The 20,099-nt window shown below is 40.8% G+C and overlaps 2 protein-coding genes across 3 annotated transcripts; both read left to right on the top strand.

Moving 5' to 3' along the window:
* Positions 1 to 3,181: 3,181 nt before the first annotated feature.
* LOC116769825 (integrator complex subunit 7) lies at positions 3,182 to 15,414 on the top strand. 2 transcript variants are annotated; one of them, XM_061522578.1, is made up of 17 exons: positions 3,182 to 3,390; positions 5,020 to 5,434; positions 6,275 to 6,387; positions 6,718 to 6,851; positions 7,190 to 7,378; positions 7,989 to 8,131; positions 8,228 to 8,354; positions 8,597 to 8,775; positions 9,559 to 9,744; positions 10,652 to 10,782; positions 11,041 to 11,279; positions 11,783 to 11,931; positions 12,004 to 12,193; positions 13,195 to 13,403; positions 14,124 to 14,202; positions 14,884 to 15,078; positions 15,273 to 15,414. In XM_061522578.1, exons 2-17 carry the CDS (start codon positions 5,145 to 5,147, stop codon positions 15,327 to 15,329), a joined length of 2,610 nt encoding a protein of 869 aa, XP_061378562.1. In that variant the 5' UTR covers positions 3,182 to 3,390; positions 5,020 to 5,144; the 3' UTR covers positions 15,330 to 15,414. The 2 variants fall into 2 exon arrangements, with proteins under 2 accessions (XP_061378562.1, XP_061378561.1); XM_061522577.1 differs by lacking the exon at positions 3,182 to 3,390 and adding an exon at positions 3,404 to 4,953.
* A 2,386-nt stretch (positions 15,415 to 17,800) lies between these two features.
* On the top strand, positions 17,801 to 19,852 carry LOC133319169 (leucine-rich repeat and immunoglobulin-like domain-containing nogo receptor-interacting protein 1-B). Its single transcript, XM_061522605.1, has 2 exons — positions 17,801 to 18,974; positions 19,599 to 19,852. The coding sequence occupies exons 1-2, from the start codon at positions 17,881 to 17,883 to the stop codon at positions 19,837 to 19,839; spliced, it is 1,335 nt and encodes a 444-aa protein (XP_061378589.1). The 5' UTR covers positions 17,801 to 17,880; the 3' UTR covers positions 19,840 to 19,852.
* The last annotated feature ends 247 nt before the right edge of the window (positions 19,853 to 20,099 follow it).

Genomic DNA, 20,099 nt, shown 5'->3' with positions numbered 1-20,099 from the left:
CAAGTTGTTGTTACAGTGAATAAAAACAGATGAATTGATAACCTCCTCCTTTCTTGAAGTCGCTTGAACAGCTGATAGGAATAGTCAAATGTAGATGTAGATTTTACTAAAATTTTAAACAGATTCAACCGATATCTCTTGATGTTTTATGTCACAATAACACCACTCATTTATTTAATAAAATTATTTAAAAAAAATCACTCTACGTCGGTAGTAGGTGGTAATCTGTCATTTCTTACATTCTCACAAAGCAGCCATTTTGTAGCACATTTTAAATTCGTTGGGAAACGAGGCTTTTATCGCAGAAACTACATTTATTCATTAAAACAATCTGATAACGTATTAATTACAAACCGACTGACAGAAATAATAATTATAAGTCTAAGCGTTGGCTTTCTTTTAATAAAATGCGGATTACACGTCAAAGCAAACAGAAAATTATGTTTTGTTTTTTTTTTTATATGAACACGCGTTGATCATAATCAATAAGCATATTATCTACATTTCTGCATGTTACACACTGATCGTATTTAAAATGTATATTTTATAAACGCAATGTAAAGAAACATCGTACCGAATTCTATTTGCCGATATTTATCTTACATTAAAATGATAATGGTCATCTAACCGTGTTGAGTTAATACGCTCTGTTAATTCTTAATATGTATTATCTTTGAACACCTTTTGAGACAAACAATATTACCTTTAAATGTAATACAATAAGGTTGGAAATATTGTCAGCAGTTAAATAAAGGTAGATTTTTATCCTTAAAGATCACACCTTCGTGGTAAACCAGAAAGCACTGCTGTAATCAAAGTATCGTGAAATAATTCTTTGTTGTCAAACAAATGGTACCCGTATTGTCAGATTGCTATCATGGCGGCTGACATTTATTGACATTTGTTTAAATATATACACTATAATTAAACACATTCTAGTGATATGAAAATATTTTTTAGATAAATACATCTACATTATATAAATTATAATTATTTACTTGAGAATTTATATAAATATAATTTTTTGTATTAATTAATAGCCAAATAACACAAGTTTAATTCGTCATTATTCAATTATCTTAAAAATAAAGTAACTGAGAATGAGCCATCCAATCAATTCGTATAAAATACGATATAAGTTATGTGTTACAGGACATAAAACAATATTTTGTAGCTGACAATACAAGGTGTGACAATGAATTTTAATCCCCAAAATACTTAGCGATAGCCGGGCGTCGTTTTTGACACCAATGGCAGTTGAAAAGAATTGTACTATTTTATACAGATATTATTATCTGTATTCAACTACTGGGGATTAGTTAAATGTTATTGTTAGACTGTCGATCAGATTTTGTGTGAAAATGGTTTCGGGGTTTCACACCAATACTTTATCAGATTTTGTGTCACTGGATAGTTTTTTTAATACAAAATATATATTTTTCAGTTTTTCATATGACGAGTATATTCATGATACATTAATATTATAGGTAATATTTGTGATTGTTATCGTTATTCTTTGTTAAGGTGCGGAACCCAACTATGAACTACGTTTATTTCACACTCAAAGTGGGATTATATGGAATGGCTCGTACGTTCGTGCACAAATATTTGTAGGACACTCGCAGTCTCATCACAATCGGCCAAGCCATGATCTCTCCTATTATATCTCGTATAATATCAATGGAACCCTATTTATTTATTTAATGCCTGTGTATGTATAGGATTAGTTTAAAACGTTTACATTAATATTTTTAATACGAGACGGAAGTACGGTTTATAAACAATAAAAAAATACACATAACTGACAATAATATTTTGATTTCCGTTTTTTACCTTACATTTTATTGACTTCTTCTTCTTCTAGATTTTATAAAAAACACATTGAACTACATAATAACATATAACACACAACATATTTATTTACCATATATCAATATTTGTATTATGTGCACATATATATGTATATTAATGTGAGTGTCTAACTTGCATCTTGTCTTCATTAGGCCACTAATCCTTTAGCAATCGTTAATCCTGGCGGGACTCAATGACCCATTGTAGGAAACCAGAAGCCCCGTCACACAATAGTCGCACGTGATACGCGATTTTCTATCTTGTGCAAACAAAATACAGACGAAGTTCCCTGCAAGAATGTATTCCGAGAAAGTTCCTTTGTTGGAAACTGGGTTATATCTAATCCTACTTAGTTCAAATCCCGGAGTGTATCCGGGATATATTACTAGCTTATTCATAACTTTAAAATACGTCAAAACATCTTTTGTTGAAATCCGGAAGGAATTATAAAATATTAAGATTAATGACTCGATATTCATTATGATTGTTATCTTGCACAATGAACGAGGTTTTACTTATGTATTTTTTTATTCTCACGAAACGAAAAGAAAATGACCCTAATGACAGATTATGACGAATAGTCGAAGGTATTCGTACAATCGTCCAATGTATTCGAGAACATATTTAATTAACTAAACATTGAGTGAAACAAATAGTTTTTATAAGTTTCTTATCATCATATTAGTGAAGAGAAATTTGAACGATAATTGAAGCACTTAATTGAAACTAATATTTTTTGGATAAGCTACGCGTGATTTATTTTTGTAAAAAAAAAAACATACTCCGGACGTTTCGGTCACTTTTCAGCAACCGAGATGTCATCTTGTCTGCCCGTGATCACGGTTGCTGAAAAGTAACCGAAATGTCGGGAGTATGTAGTTTTTTACAAAAATAAATCACGCGTAGTTTATCCTAAAAATATTAGTTTCATTAAAATGAATAAAACTCGCGAAAATCTTAGATCTCATTATGTGAACCAAAACAAAATTTAAGCATTTTATAAACTAACTATGATGCGAATTGAAAGAAATACAAAAGAAATTAAGATTCCACTAACTTCATTACATTTGTTCATAAAAAAAAAATCATACAAAAGTTAACAAATTTAAAATTATTTCTATTTTATTCAAACATTATAATAAATACACGATACAGGCAAATTCGAAAATAATAGCGACATATCTCATGATCATTTCTGGGAAATACGTGAACAATCATATACAAACATAGAATAAATATTGATATTTATATAACGCTTAGAATAAGCGAATGATAACATACTCATATAACGTTATGTGTGGAACAAATAATTAATATATATTAAAAGAGTACATCATTCATAAAAGACATTATACGAGCTTTGTTTTCGGTAATTCAGCTAATGGTCGCATACACGGTTAGAGTTACAGGCGAGGCTGTAATTATGAGCCTTTGAGAGCCGAGCTGGGAGTGACTAAACAACGCTCCGACAGGATTTAACTCTAATTCATGACTGAGGTGTAATGTCAGGTGTTTAGTCACCAAACTAGTAACTATTAGGTAAGCTAGAAACGTATTAAACTACAATACATTTGTTAATTATTTTTCATGAACTCCTAAAATTTAAAATAACTGGACGTTACTGTCAATTGTCACTAGTTGTTGAACGTTCACAAGATATGTCATGATTGTGACGTCTTCATATGTTCTTTTTAAAAATATTTATCATAAAAAGATGACATTGACAAGATATTCCACTATCGCAATGCGAATGAAGCCCTAGTTTAAAAAAATCATTCATCTATTGTTCTGATCTTCGATGGGATATTGGATGAAAATGGAACGACCTTTCATCCTATAAATATATACATAGCCAATCTCTCCTCGCTCTACTTTTCTACCATTTGTTTCATTATCAAACCGCCTCTCGCTGACTTGAATGTATGTTTCTCCATCTTCGATTCCTCTTACCTCACTCATCATCCTCCACATTCTTATACCCTCTCCATATATTCTAGACAGTTCGATCATAATTTTCCTCTTGTATACCCATTGTCACAGTATCCTTTAATAACTGGCTAATCTTAAATCCAACCCTTTGTGCAAGCGAACCGCCACATCGTTGCAGACTGGATCTGGATTTTTAATTCGATCCACTTAATCCTAAGACAACTCCAGTTACCTCTGAGTGCATGCCTCCTGTTTAAAGTCACCACATGTTTATACCTTTTATAAATTTCGAACAATAGTCAAATTGGCGGATGTTAAAAATTACTCGTTATTTTTCACAGGCGTCTTGCTATTATTTCCATATTCTTAAGTCATGAACATCATCCGATATAAATAATTGCATCGTTGCAAGTAGCTCCTTCTACAACTATTACATCGTCCTATTTTATTATTCTACTGGTATTGCATCTACTGCCCAATATTTTATTTCTTATACAGCTCTACAGAACCCTAAATTCATATATGCTTTTGCTTTTACTAATTCCATATAACATTTGTTCACCATCATATTCTAGTCTAGAGACTTTTAATTAGATACTTTATTTTACTTTAAATAAACCTAGCTGTGTATTCGTTAAATTTTGAGAAGTCTTAGTATACCCTACATATTACTTCCATGTTCTGGTTTTTCTTTTAAAATTTTCTCATAAATACAAATTTTAAAATTGTGTTAAAACCTCATATACTAAAATAATGCATGAATATAAAAATGTAATATTTAAAGAGAGACTTTAACGAGTTTGCCATGTTCAAATATTCTCATCGAACTGCTTTTTAGCACTTGTCATTTGAATAGAATAATTTCGCTACCTAATACTAGATGTCACTTATCAGATCCCAAAAAATAAATTACAAGATATAAATGAATCTAAAAAATGTGTAACTTGAATGGAATATTTTCTCGTTTTCTGTATAACTGTCAAATGTCAAAAGCTATCTGACATAAAACGAATTTATGCTGAAAGTTGTCATCAAACAAGTAAATGATAAAGTTTGTAATAAAAAAAAGAGAATAATTGTTTAAAATGATCGGAGTAAGATTAAACTCATTCAGCGACAATTCAGGGGAACCTGAACAGGACGCTAATTCTGCTTTAACAGAGTTGGATAAAGGTATTGCTAGATAACCTATGTTGTATAGCATATTAATAAAACCTACAAAATTAATACTATTTACAGGTCTAAGGTCTGGTAAAGTCGGAGAACAATGTGAAGCTATAGTCCGTTTTCCTCGTTTATTTGAAAAGTACCCGTTTCCTATATTAATTAATTCATCATTTTTAAAATTGGCGGACGTGTTTCGTATGGGTAACAACTTTTTACGGCTCTGGGTTTTACGCGTGTGTCAACAGAGTGAGAAGCATTTGGATAAGATATTAAATGTGGATGAGTTTTTGAGGCGGGTTTACAGCGTGTTGCATTCAAACGACCCTGTGGCGCGAGCGTTGGCGCTGAGGACTTTGGGTGCAGTGGCGGGAATAATTCCCGAGCGTCAGAACGTCCATCATGCAATCCGCAGAGGTCTAGAGAGCCACGATAATGTAGAAGTTGATGCCGCTATTTATGCTACTACAAGATTTGCTGCACATTCAAAGTAAGTTCATATAAACACTTATTTAATAACTTGAAAGTTAGACATTAAAATGATAAACACCTAATAACGAAGCAAACCGAACTGTTTCCATTATAAAACATTGAATTAAAAAAACATAAACAAAGTTCATACACATCACACTTTATTTATGCCACGATGTAATAATTAATAGAAAAAAAAAAGACAAAACTGTCTTTCCATGGGTGGTTTTTATTAAGAAACATTAAGAAACAGTCTTACTATGTCCACAAAATATTACAAACCCGCTCAAAAACACAAGTTATATTAATAAGTTTCAGTTTAATGAAACTAATCTTGTTCACATTAATTATTTTATGTGATTCACATCTCGTCTGCCTGTGATAATGTTTGCCGAAAAGTATCAGAAACATCGGGAATATGTACTTTCCTTAAATACGCATAGTAATACTTGTGACAGTCTCGGATCACATTAAGTGCCAGTTGACTATGAATTTATATAACATGGTGATAGTTGTTCCAAATTCTTTCTCTTCTAGAAGATACTTTTTGCTTCGTATAGTTTGGTCTAGGAATACATTGAAATCTATATATTTAATATAACATATCACTAATTTAAGTTATAATATAGAATTAAATATTGAGCACCGAGTCATGATATCTCAGATGTACACATTGTTTGGTACTATGCTTTTTTATTATTCTATATCAACATGAGACCGACATATATCCTTTACAGCAACAAGATAAAAATGTCCGTCTGTTAGTCTCGTTTAACGTAAAATTATTTGTTTTTCCCTCCAACGTACTTATATTCAATAGAATTAGTATTAAAATTCAAATATAACTTTTTTATTGCAGTTCATTCGCAGTGGCCATGTGCAATAAGCTGTCGGACATGGTCGAGTGCGAGAGTACGGGGGTTGAACGGAGAGCAAAACTCGTCAGGGCCTTACGGACAGTACATGGCGGAGGTGATCCACCACAGATAACTACAGAACTGCTTTGAAAAATATATGAAAAATATTTTTCTATATAGCAACACTGGTTGCAAATAAATTTTTACTTGCGCGTCTGAAGTTCTGTCCGCTTATAAACTGTTTACTGAGTCATTATATACTGTTGCTACGATGTTTACAAGTTGATTCATTATATTTATATATTAATGTATAATTTGTAAATAAAAAACATAACTAGACTATAGATGCTTAAAACACCACACAGACACACATTACACACACACATACATATAACATTGTGTAAATACTGTAAATGGTGCACATAATGCATTAACTTGTGTACAGCGGTTCGTGCTCAAGGTGTCCTAAAGCTGCTAAGGTCCCTGCTGGAGAGATTCCCTTCATCGAGCTCAGTCCGAGCTGCAATCACAGCTCTCACTGCCATCGCTGCGGATACTGTAGTGCATGTACCCGATCAGGTATATTTTCCTAAGATTCCTTGATGTCATCTTAGTAGTTGCCCTTTAAGTACCGAGTTTTATATGTAGAAATAACCTTAAATAAACAAATCTAAGAAAAAATATTGTTATTCCATTGTCTTAAACAAATTAAAAAATTGTTTTTTATTCCAATTATAACTTGACATCTAAATTAGTGCTAAAAATATCCGACTAGCCCTTACCACTTGTTTGCATAATTATACTAATTACAGAGACCTGTGTTGGTGTCTGTACTGAGAACTGAGATTTAATTTGACACTGTGAACTCATGGTAGGGGATAGCGTTTCGTATGTGTGACAGTATTTAATGTGTGTAGGTGGAGCTTCTGCTTAAACTGGCCGTTAACGACGCTCGGTCGGCTGTTCGCCGCGCTGCGCTAGTGGGTCTTCGTAAACTGGCTGAGCATGCTGCGCTATGGCCCACTGACTGTATCCAAGACCTGGTGCACGCGGCTTCAGAGATGCAGGACGATGAGCATAGCATGCTCTGCTTACAGGTCATGCAGGTGAAGTGAGCTTGATGATAGTAACGAGCATATGCTAGAAAACAGCTTCCGTGTCCCATACACCTGTAAATGAATTGTACACCTGTATATGTGAGGAATTTTAGAAGTCTTTGATATTTTATTTTCTACCGTTTTTTTTAAATGTACATTCGCGGGACCGACACTCAAAATCCTTAGGAGGTCTCGGAAATAGGAGCTTTGACCTGTGACGAGCGGAGATTTTTCTTTTTGAACGAAAGATAATCTCCAGTGAAACCAAAACAATAAACTGCTCCGTCCGTAGCGGTGTAGCAGGTCGCGGCCACGAATGCTCACTAACGCTGACTTAATCCGCTCAAACTGCGGCCGGCCCTGTACCGACAAACCCGCTCCACAGCAGGGGGTACTTCGATAACCTAATCGTCTCGTGCGCTAAAATATTTACAACTGCTATTATTATACTTATCACTAATAAATCAATGAAAAGCATTTTATCACGGCCACGTGTGTATTGAATAAATGCCGCAAGAACAGTTTAAAGATTTTTTTGGCAGATTCATTGAAATATGACCAAACACTTTACACCGCACCAAGAACCTCAGCGGTGCTATTCAGCGTGGTATTTGTGCAGATCCTGGTCCGTTGCCCGGCGGTGTGCGCGGCGGCCGGGCCCGAGGCGTCTCTCCGGCGCCACTGCAGCGCTGCAGCGCTCAGCGTCAACATGAAGCTAGCTGCAATCGCTGCAGACGTACTCACAAGAATCGTAGCCCACTGGTCTGTAGGCATTATTTTCTTCTGAGGCGATTTCTCGCCTCCGTCTCTCGTGGACTTAAATCAGTCGTGTGATGTGCGAGCGTCGTGTTTTTATAGCTACGAGGAGAATCTCCCGGTCGAAGGTTCGGAGCTGATGCTGGCCCTGGAGTCGCTGGTGATCGCCACCGGCATGGACAACGGACAGAATAATATACGACCCCTGCGGATAGCGCTCAGATGTCTGGTACGGAGTCATCGGCACACTTAAAAAACTCACTTGAGACGATCAATCATAATCGCTGGCTTTGGTGAATATCAGCATGGCGGTATTCAAACTTGCTTTCCTTGTTGAGACCGCTTTAAATGAGTGAGTTCTATACCGTCCCTGGACTAACACAATATAGCACGATTATCGTCAATAATGCATTTGTAATTAAAACAAGGCTCTGTGATAATATAAATCAACTGGTCCCTTTCTATCTCAAGGTACAATTGAGTTCCTCCGCCCCTCACCTGTACGCGAGTCGAACCGCTGGTGTTTTGGGGTCCGCCGCCCAGAGCTCCGTGGGTCCGCGACAGGCTGCACTACTCGAAGGCCTGGCTGCGCTCGGGGCCCTGGGGGCCTCCGCCGCACCCTATCTCATACCCGCCCTAGAGAGAGCCAAGTGAGACGTTTATAAGTGACTTCACTGACATTAGTACGGGTCATGGGACATTAAACTATTGTAAAGCGCCAATCCTTGCTGTAGCTACACCAAATACCATCACTAGCGAAGAAATCTTTAGATTTGCAGCAACTTTTTTGAGCCCCTACATTAAGGGCCTTTTTGCCGACCGATTATTATTGACCTCTCCGACGATGTTCTCTAGTAAGCACCGGTGACTAACAGCTGGCAGGGTCGGCTAACAGCACGTAAACATTCATGTAGAAATCTTGGGTCTTTGTCAATACGGAACACTTTCTGGAACATATAATTAAGCTAAAATCGTTTTCTCACATCTGGGAAGCTATTTATTACTTTCTGACCCGAGGAAAGTCGCCAGGTTTTGTGGGAGTCCCCGGGAAGACCTGGAACTTCCCTCTGAACTTGAACATATACCATTGTGGCCTTAGCACAACACGAAACCTAGTGTACAGCTCTATACAAACCAAAGAGAAAAACCACTGCGAGTCCACCTACAGCTCATAGAGCCTAGTGACTGCCTTCAGGCCACCGTATTGGAATATGTAGATTTTTTGTTCAATGCGTTAACCACAGGCGTCGGATGCAAGTTATTGTAAGGAATAACGTTCGATACGGGAACTATCAACACAATAACACAATCACGATCTCTTCATCCCTCGCCATTGCTTCTCCCCTGACCGACCCCGAGCCCTTTCTGCAATATCCATCAATTATAGTGTCCTCAAAATTATATAAGTGTATGATATAAATAAAATGAATCAGGGAGGACTGCAAGGACCCGACCTACGACGGCACCACTCTTGTGCTGATCTGCACGGTGCTGCTGCAGGAGAGGGCGGTGGCAGCGCTGCGGTACAGAATCCGGGGCTCGTGGGAGGAGAGGATCAAGGATGCCGTGAGGGGAGCCGACGGCTGGACCAGATACAGGGTCGCCAGGACCGCGCTCAGGTATCGGAATCAGTATGACCTGGTGTACACTCGACTTCGCCTTCTTTGTCTTTGGTGTCGTATTCAAAGATATATGTTATTATATATATATATCAACCGCCAGCGCCGTCTGTCGTCCGCGTCCCCGTGCTAGCGACACGGTCTGTACGCGACTGTTGTATCTGAAACATACCATTGCAGAGTTTTATCAAAATCCGTTCAGTGCACAAACCTCCGCGGGTATAAGATGAGGTAGATGAGACTAGTTGCATACATTTATTCAATGTCAGGGAGCGCGGGAGATAGATTTTTTAGTCAGAACCGATAGTAATATAATAACTCAATTGAGAACTTTACCTACTTCTTTGTAATAATAACAAAAATAACATAAAAATAAAACTTATATTTTTAGGATTTTTTACGCTAATTTTTTTATTTATTTTTTAATTGTTATCAATACTCGCGAAAATCTTAGATCTCATTAAACAGAAATAACTATAAACCAGCCGGATATGCTGTTGTATGAGACTGCTGCATCACCATTTTGTATTTCCAGTAACATAGCGTAAAGAGCGGCTTATCGAATACTGTAGAATATTCTCGACATGTAGCGGCGGCGCCATCTCGTGGCGAGTGGGCGGGACTATAAGCTGCACGTTTGCTAGAACATTCCAAAACACTATCTCTAACATTTCTGCCTGTATACAAACATTAACGATGGGAATGTTCTAGATAATTACTCGATACAGAGCTTACACTTTCTGCATCTCTTTTTTATTGAACCTACACATATTTTTGCTAGCTTCCTCTGTCGACAGGGTCAGCTGTACTCTGCGCATCACGTATCTGTTATAGTAACGTATCCGCGTCCACTGTTGGTACATGAATGCATGATGTTTAATGTTCTGTGCCACGTGTGACCCGGCAGGTACGGCCACCACCGCCTGGCGGGGGAGCTCCTGGAACAGCTGGCTACTCAAGCGCCGTCCGAGGCGGCGCAGCGCTGGCTCACAGCACTACACCGAGCGGCCGCAGCTGATAGGCTGCTGGAAGATGAAGGTGGGGCACTGACCTGATGACGACGAAGGTCTCTCCTGAGATCCAGAATGTCCTGGAGTGTGTATTGTAAATCGATTACAATGCACTAGGTACATTTGTGTAGAGTTATTCCATGTCTTTTTTATTACGACTCCGATCCCCTCGGTTCCTCTCGCCGTCCTGCGGTTCCTCTCGCCGTCCTGCAAGCCACATCATGTTTTATAGTCCGCGCCACTTTACTTTGACGTTAATTTGTGCATAACACTCGGCCACCGACAGGTGTCTCGGCGCTGGAGGAGGCGAGCGCCGGCTGGCAGTCGTTCGCCGTGGGCGCGGTGGGTGCGGGCGTGGGTGCGGGCGGGTGCGTGGGGTGCGCGGGGTGTGGGGCGTGCACGTCCCTGTGTGCGGCGTGGGCGGCGGCGCGGGCCCGCGGGCTGGCGGCGCTCGCCCGGGCCGCGGCCGCGGCGCGCGCCCTGTGCACTCAGCCGCCGCCCGCCATCGCTATGCAACATGCTCAGGTGATTCTGGTCAGCGGGGACCTGTTTATTATATATATATATATATATATATCTATATAAGGAAACTAACTTATCAGGTTATGGAATCGGCGGAGTTAACAATAAAATTCAAATAAAACTATATAAAGTCGCTCTAAACGCGTGCCCGTGACGTCACGCTCCGTGATTGGTGCGTCCGTCGAAATGGCGGCTTGAAGGATATTAACATATGATTTAATTGCAAATCTTAATTTAATAAGTGAAGTTAAACCGGAGCGCATTTATTACTAATAACTTTATCCAACGTGCGGAACCCTCACCCCGGCAGGTGTCCCGCCCTAGCCTCTCGTGTAACGCACGCCGCTGCAACTCCATACACGCCCGGATTAAGAGTTCCCATTATTTGGTCTCGCGACTCCTCGTCACCTGTTAAATATGCTATACACAACTAAAATTATTGAAACTTTATTGTGTGAACCGAGTGCTGCAGGAGTGTTAATGTAAGCATGTCGCTGTGGTCGCAGGCCGCTCGCGACCCCGCGTCCAAGTCGGGCGCGTGCGCGGGCGCCCTCCGCCGGGCCTCGGCCGCGCTGTCCGCCGTCGCCAAGTCGTACGCCGCCCTCGCCAGGATGTCGTTCTACGCCGACGACACCACGCTCAGATTGCTCTACATGTATCCTTTGGAACTGAAATTAAAATTACTTCACAGTATAACTTTCAAATGAACAGCCTTACAATAAGCCAGCTCCCAGCACACGTACGGCCTGATGTCTCAGTTCCTGGAGCGCATCACGTCCGGCCAGGAGTGGGAGGTGCGGCCGGTGAGCGCCCGCAGCCTGGAGGAGACGCTCGCTTTGGCGCCCGCCCACGCCCTGGCCGGGGTCGCCGCCCAGCTATTCGACCACCCCGCCACCGGCGCCGGCATCACTCACAGGGTGGGGAACATGATGTAGCCTTTGATCCACTGGAGCCCGGGAACCGGACATCGTCACCACATATATTGGCTTACTCAATATTGCCCAGGTCACAGCTCGTAGACACCACCTCTACTGTGCCCGCTGCGTTCTGTTACATATTCCCAATGTCTCCTTCCCTGCTGACTCTACATCCTACTCCCGCCTAACCAGCGCTCCTCCTGGCCCCGCCAGCCGTCCATCACTCATTTCAGCCTCAGTCCGTGGTCCACGCAGACCGGTCGTGTCCACTTTCCACAAGAAATCTTTCGTTCGGTAAGTCGGACTGCAGAGGCTCTCAGGCCGCAGTCTGTAATCCGACGAATTCGATAGTCCGACACTGGCCTGCGTAATGTCTGCGGACTGCCGGGGCTCCAGGGTGTATCCTTTCAGTTCGTTTATTCGGACACGTCGCGTATTGTATAAATGAGAAGGTTTGCGAGGGTGCATGTGTGACGTGTGTTGCTCCCTCACGGGAAATATATTGAACGGATTTGGTTGAAACTTTCCCGTCACGTAGGTCAGACGGCCGAATAACCTATTATACCTTATAACTAAGTCCGAGATCGCTCGCAACGGTTGTATGCAGTCTGAAGTCGTGTCACAGACGATAGATGGCGCTGACGGCTAGCTGAGATATCTGAAATATTAAGTTAAACTTAGTCATCGGCAGCGTCTTGCGTTACTTGTTCAAACAGCTATCCGTCAGTGAAAGTCAAATCAAAATAGTACCAGCTTTTTCAGCGATTTATTTGGAAAGACAAAAGAAATTGTATATGCAATGTATATGGTATTATTGATCAGCGGACCGTCTCCTGGTGCATGATTTTCTTCGACCCAGCATGTGTGGTGTCCTCTGAGATAGCTATATTCCAGCAGTCAGTACCCTGAGGCGGTCCGTGTCCAGTATAAGTTGAACCGTTTCACTCCTATCACTGTTTGTCGCCGCCGCTCGGTTCATGTTTACCGGTCTTGTTCCTCAGCACGCGGAGGCCGTGGTGGCCGGGGTCCGAGCTCTGTGTCGGGGGATCGTGTGGCCGAGGGCGGTCTGTGCGGGCGGGGCGGGCGGGGCGCCCTGCCGCGTGTCGCTGTCCCCTGCGCCGCGAGCGCCCCCCGCCGACCACGCCGCCGCCCTCCCCCTGGCGCACCGCCTGGCCGTTAAGCTGGAGGGCGTTTTGCTGCCGCCGCCGGGGTCCGTCCACTGCTAATACTTCTATGACTTAGTAAATAAAAATGTACTGCGTCGAGTCTGCGCGGCAGAAGTGAAACTTCGCGATGTGGAAAAAGAAGTGAAAGGAGTTGAAACCTTTAGTCTCTTTAAGACAAACTTTATGAACATTGCTCAAAATTCATAACTGACCCAACCATTCACTTTGGCTCTCTCTCTCCACCCCCCACAGGAGCGTGGAACGTTTAACGCAACCTCGCCAGAAGTCGCATCAGAAGTTTCACTTCCAAAACACATTTACTATTCGACTCACTCACAGTACCATAATACATGTTGTGTGAGGAGGAAGACTGTGTGTGTGTATGTTTGTTACTCGTTCAGGCAAAAACACTCGACGGATTCTGATCAGATTTTCCAATAATGAAGCTGAAACATCGAAACAGAAAATAGACTACAGCTTATTGAAAACTATGGCACGAGGTGTATCGCGCTGTGTGTTAAGTCTCGTGCCACAGACTGTAGACGGCGCTGCCAGTCGGAGCTGCCATGCTCGTTTTATTTCACTATACATTATAAATTTCTAAGAGAGAATCGCTGAACAGCTCCAAGGCTGAAACGGAACTCGTGGACATAAAATTGTATGGAATAATTTTTTTAAATAACATATAGTACGAATATATATAAAAAATTATGGCTATTCATAAGGAATTTCACTGATTTGTTCGTGTAATTAAATTTTAACAGCAAGATGAAGAACAAGCGGCAAGTTAAAGGAGTCCAGATCACTGTGACCGCGACTCCACATCCGCGGACCAACGAGAAGGTAGTATAAGAAACTATTATAACTAGACCCCCGTTTACAATGAGCCTCTATGGACGCCGAGCTCATCAATCACTCGCTGAACACAAAATCGTATATCACTTTTAAACCAGTTTAAAACATTTTATCGAAGCCGCGATTTGTAGAATTTTGTTGAGCCATCGCGGCCTCTCACTACCTGATATTGCTGCACAGAACTCTTAACTAATTATCTGTTTTTCGTATAGTTCTGGAATTATTTATATCTTTAGAAAAATTTACTTTTGCACACAATCTCAGCTACACTCTATTAGACCACTGTTTCATACCATTTTTATTTTAATTTAAATATTCATCTTAATTAATGTTTTTGTTAACAATTCAATGTTTACTAGTTTACGTTAATTTATATGAAGGCTTAAATAACAGTTAATATAACTATACATTAACTATCAAGGTTAAGTACATTAAATGACAGAATGAACATGTTCACTGTTTAATATATCGAGCGGACAAGTCGCCGACTACAGTCAGGGCACATAGCTTAGTTAGAAAAGTGACTGGGACGCTCTGTCCCGGAGGTCGCAGATTCGGATCCAGTTCTTGTAAATTATTCCCTCTTTCATTCACTTGGTATGTTTGGTTTAAAAAATACGAGTAAAATTATATGTAATATAAAAATATAATCATTAATATATGCAACAGACGGTGGAGCTGACGAACGTACAGCCGACGCTGACGGCCGTGCAGACGGTGACGCCCGTGAGGGACTTCTTCTCCGCCCAGCAGCTGGTGAGCGTCCCGGCTCCCGGACTGTACACGGTCGCGGTGGAGGCGGCCTTCGTGGACGAGAAGGGCCAGCTGTGGCACACCGGGCCCAGGAGCTGCATCGTCATCAAGGTGAGCACCGACACCACGCGGACCCGCGGCACCTGGATACAGGGTTACCAGCGATGTGTCACCAGGCATAGTCACGGTGACATCAAAGAGCTAATTTAAACAAGGACAAATAAACCTGTCGCTGGAATTGAAACTTATACAATTGTGTAATAATGAAGTCCCGGGTAAAATAATGTAAGGGTGTGATGTTGCAGGCGCACGAGGACCCCGGCACCAAGGGGAACTCGCAGACCTCGAGGAGCAGGTTTTGAGAATATTCAAAGGAAGTTGAGCTTTTCTAATAATTCAATTAATTAAAATAAAAATTAAAAATATACTCGTTTTAAGTAAATCGCATTTTTTTTTAGATAATACTCAATTTATAAAGTCCTAAGCGGCTTAAACTCGCCAAACGTTACGTTATACAGGGTGTCCCGAACTCAATGAACTGACAACCACCGGCACAATGTGACATGTTAATTTATTGTTTAGTAATTTATATTAAAGTGAATTATTTCTTAGAATTCTCTTCATCTAAACGCGCTTCATCCCGTTCTCAACGCTCCCGTGAACGACGACTAATACTTTCTGTCGCTGCTCGGCAAGCACCCTCTGACATGCTCGCAATTCTAGGTGTCGGTAAAAGATGCTGCGGAGGGTACTGGGGACGTTGTTCCCTGATCCTGGATCTTTCGCACCTCCGCGCATGACAATCGCAGATCTCGCTCAAGGGGAGCGGGTCGACGGCCTTCCCGAGTCGGATGCTGAATTCAACACGATCCGTTTGAGGCTCCGGTGCAAATTCATTGGGCCCCTTCCAAGGTGATGGCTATCGTCTTAGGGCCCCTGGAGGACCGGTACCGCGCAGTGCTCGACAACTGCATTGCGGCGGCCCGCTTCCCCAAGCGATGGAGAGGAGGGCGGCTCTGTCTACTCCGTAAGGAGAACCGTCCGGCGGATGCCCCGGAGAGCTACCGGCCAGTGGTGTGGTGTTGCTGGATGAGGCGGGGAAGACTTTCGAGAAGATCCTCGCCTCCCGCATTATTCAGCATCTGAAAGACAGTGGGCCAGATCTAGCGGAATGCCAGTACGGTTTCCATACTAGACGGTCCACGATCGACGCGGTGAAGCACCTCAAAAGGTGGACCGTGGCGGCTATTGACAGGAGGGAGGTGGTGATAGCGGTGTCACTGGACATCGCGAAGGCGTTCTACACCTCAAGTGCCTTCGTAGCTTCGCGCCATTGTCGGGGACTACCTGCAGGACAGGATGATTCGCTAAGAAAGCGCGGAGGGCCGCGTTGAGTCGTGGAGACTGGCGGCAGGAATACCCCAGGGTTCCGTATTCGGCCCTCTATTATGGAACCTGGGATACAATTGGGTTCTGCGGGGAGTGATGACGCCGCGCATGGATGTCATCTGCTTTGCGAATGACACGCTGGTCGTGGCGGCAGCGAAAGGTTGGGACGAAGCGGTCCACCTTGCGTCGTTCGGCACCTCCCTGGTAGTTCGGCGCATCCGCCTCCCCGGTCTGGAAGTGGCCCTCAATAAGACGTAGAGCCCACCTGGAGCTCAAAATCATGGTAGAGGGCGTACAATTTCCAGTCGAGGTGCATGCGAAGTACCTCGGCCTTACTTTGGACTCCCGGTGGAGCTCTAAGGAGCATTTTAAGCTCCTCGCTCCACGGCCGTGCGCTGCCGCAGCCGGCCTCGGAAGCTCCTCCCCAACGTGGGAGGGCCTGGTGTAAAGTGCCGCTTGCTGTTTCACGTGGTGATACGGTCGTTGGCACTATACGGGACACCGGTGTGGGCTGAGTGCCTCACACCCTGCACGCGAGCCCTTTTGCGCAGGCCGCAAAGGATAATCGCGACCAGAGCCGTGCGGGCATATCGCACGGTTAGCCACGGGGCGACCTGCGTACTAGCGGCCACTTCCCTTTTGACGTCGATGCACTTGTGCTTGCTTGTGCTATTAACATGACCTGTGAAGTGAAAGTGAGCCTCATCAGATACTAACACGTTGAAGGAAGCGAAGCGTTTCATCATTTTACACACGAAATCAAGTCCACTGGTAGCATCAGTATCTATATATAATTGAAAATTAAATTTTAATATCAAAGGACTTCTGGGACACGCTATATATTTCTTTTTTTTTTAACAATATGGCTTTCATCCGTACAAAGACGTGCACAGTATATTCTGCCAGTGTCGTGTAGAATGGAGGAGACACGATCCGGAATTAACTTAGGAATGGAATAAAATTTTACAGTCTCGACTGAAGTCACAAATACGAAATACATATGTTGGTATCTAAAACAATAAAAATTCATTAAAATGAAACTACTATTTTTCGGATAAACTACGAGTGATTTATTTTTGTAAAAAACTACATACTCCCGACGTTTCAGTTACTTTTAAGTAACCGTGATCACGGTGATCAGTATGTAGTTTTTTACAAAAATAAATCACGCGTAGTTTATCCGAAAAATACTAGTTTCATTTAAATGAATAAAACTCGCGAAAATCTTGGATCTCATTAAATAAAAATTCAATTAAATGCAAACATATGAGATATACCTATACTATATAAAAAATGTAAAACTAAGACTAATGTTGTATGAATATAATTATATGTTTATAGTAAATAAATGTTTATTCCACATAAACTGACACTTAACGTCCGTTATCTCGTTTCCGTCATTTGACATAAAATAACAGCCAATGAAAATAATGCAATTTACGACAGAAGTCGACAAAACAGAGTCACAGCCGACATATTACGTAATGTTCAACAACATTAGAATATTAAAACAATGACATCAATATGAATCTTCGCTTAGACAAAATGTATTATAAATTCATTGTTTTATTCGTTTTTGTCTTTGTCGTGAGTGCGAACGTCTGTGAGTATGATTACTGTGAATGTGATGACAATGTACGCAATACAACCGTTCAGTGCGCTTTCGGTAACAAAGCTCTAGCCTCGAACCGATCCTTACCAAACAATACGATTACACTGATTCTGTCTAAAAGTAATATAACAATCCTACAACCATCAGAATTGCTCAAATCAGATACATTAGAGGAATTATTATTGAGTTTTAATCATATTATCGATATAAAACCTTCCTCGCTTCAACTACCGCAACTAAAGAGGTTGGATCTGAGCGACAACGAACTACAGGTCATACAGCCGGGAGTGTTCGTTGAATTACTTAAATTGGAATCCCTCAATCTGGCCAATAATAAATTCACCCAAATATCACGCCTCGACTTCCACCCTTTAGTGAATTTGAAAGAAATTATCCTAGACGGTAATAACATTGGCAGAGATCTGCTCGACACGTCTCTCTTCGATCCTAACGGTTGTGGGCTTACTAATGCAATACAAAGTATATCTTTAAATAAAATAAATCTACAAGATGTGAGGAGAGAGTATTTTTTGCAAGCCGACAAGCTCTCAAATCTGAGCCTATCAGGAAACAATATAACAACAATACCTTATTTTAAACAATTATTGCACCTAGACTTGTCTGACAATCCCATCGAAGTGCTTGAATTCGATCAGACATATCCACCGATTATTTCGGTTTTCAAGATAAACAATTTGAAAATAAAAGAGATCTCAATGAATGGACTTTTGGGATTATTCAATGAAATAGAAATGGAGAGTAATAGACATTTAAGCAATTTTTCTCATTTAGCATTCGGTTCCAATATTCTGAGGGACGATTATGATTTCATAACACGTAAATTATCTATGAGGAGTTCAAATTTATCCTCATTGGATGAAAGGCTTTGGGTCCTGTTCAAACACTTGGAGGTGTTGGATCTACAAGACAATCCTTGGCACTGCGACTGTCGAATATCTTGGTTCCTGAAACTCAACATACCTCTGATATTAAGCCAAGAACTCAAGTAAGCCCTAACAGACTATTTGTTTTCTAAAATGTATCTCAAACTAATGACGCTGTAACAAGTCGTGTTCACGTAGAAAACATTTTTCATTAAATAATAAAATTAATTAAAATAATCGTTTTAACGTACAAAGATTGTGTCTTATCTATTAAACGGCTTTTGTCGCATTCCTTTACAAATGGAGGATTCGTGAGATCACGTAATTAGTGTTTCAGATTTACAATACAGATGACCTCATGTTGGTGTTGCAATATGTTCATAAAACGGCCTCGCTCGTGTGACGTGCTTAAGCTAGTAGCTGAGCGCGCATTTTGTTGTTGAACTAGCAGCACTCCGCCATGTCTTTTGTAGTTAAAACAGTTTATCATCTTTTCTTCCGACCTATTTAACTCTAAGTAGCTTGTACCTACCGTTATTCTTAAAAAATATGGCCTACGTTACGAGTGATTCTCGAAAAATATTCTTTCAAATCTAAAACCTTAGATAAGCGCAATTAATAAAAAAAGAATATTAATTTTTTGGTGCTTTAACAGATATTGAGCATTAGATACGTATAGCATACAAGTAATAATAATACAGAAAATTGTTTTTTAATTATTTTTCTTTTTAAACTGTTTTTTTTAGATGTGCGACACCATCTTACTTCAAGGGTATAAGAATTTTGGATCTCAAGCCTCACGATTTCGAGTGTCCTCAACAAACTGTCCCCAAAACTGTAAGATATAGTGAAGGTGTTTACGAACTGGCCGTCACCTTGGGATTGATTTTGTACACGTTGTTACTTATCGTAACACTCATATGGATCTACTTTTTCTTATACCTACCGAGGACGAGGGTTAAAAAGAATGAATACTTACAAATATAACGGAAGGAAAATAGCAAACAAATTAAGTCATATATAACTCTTTATAATCAAATGGGTGTAGCTAGATAACTTTAATAAACTTAATTATATTTTTATTTATTAATTCATATAAAAAAAACACAGAATTTTATCGTAAGTAACCTTATCAGACATATTTTTTGTACAAATCAGAAGGTAAACGAATGATATGATTCACCTACTTTCAAACGATAAACAAAGAAATGACAATTGAATTTGTATCAACTATCACTGATAGCGGC

Source organism: Danaus plexippus, chromosome 14, assembly GCF_018135715.1.
Source record: "Danaus plexippus chromosome 14, MEX_DaPlex, whole genome shotgun sequence".
NCBI lineage: Eukaryota > Metazoa > Arthropoda > Insecta > Lepidoptera > Nymphalidae > Danaus > Danaus plexippus.
This window is presented reverse-complemented; position numbering and strand designations above follow the sequence as displayed.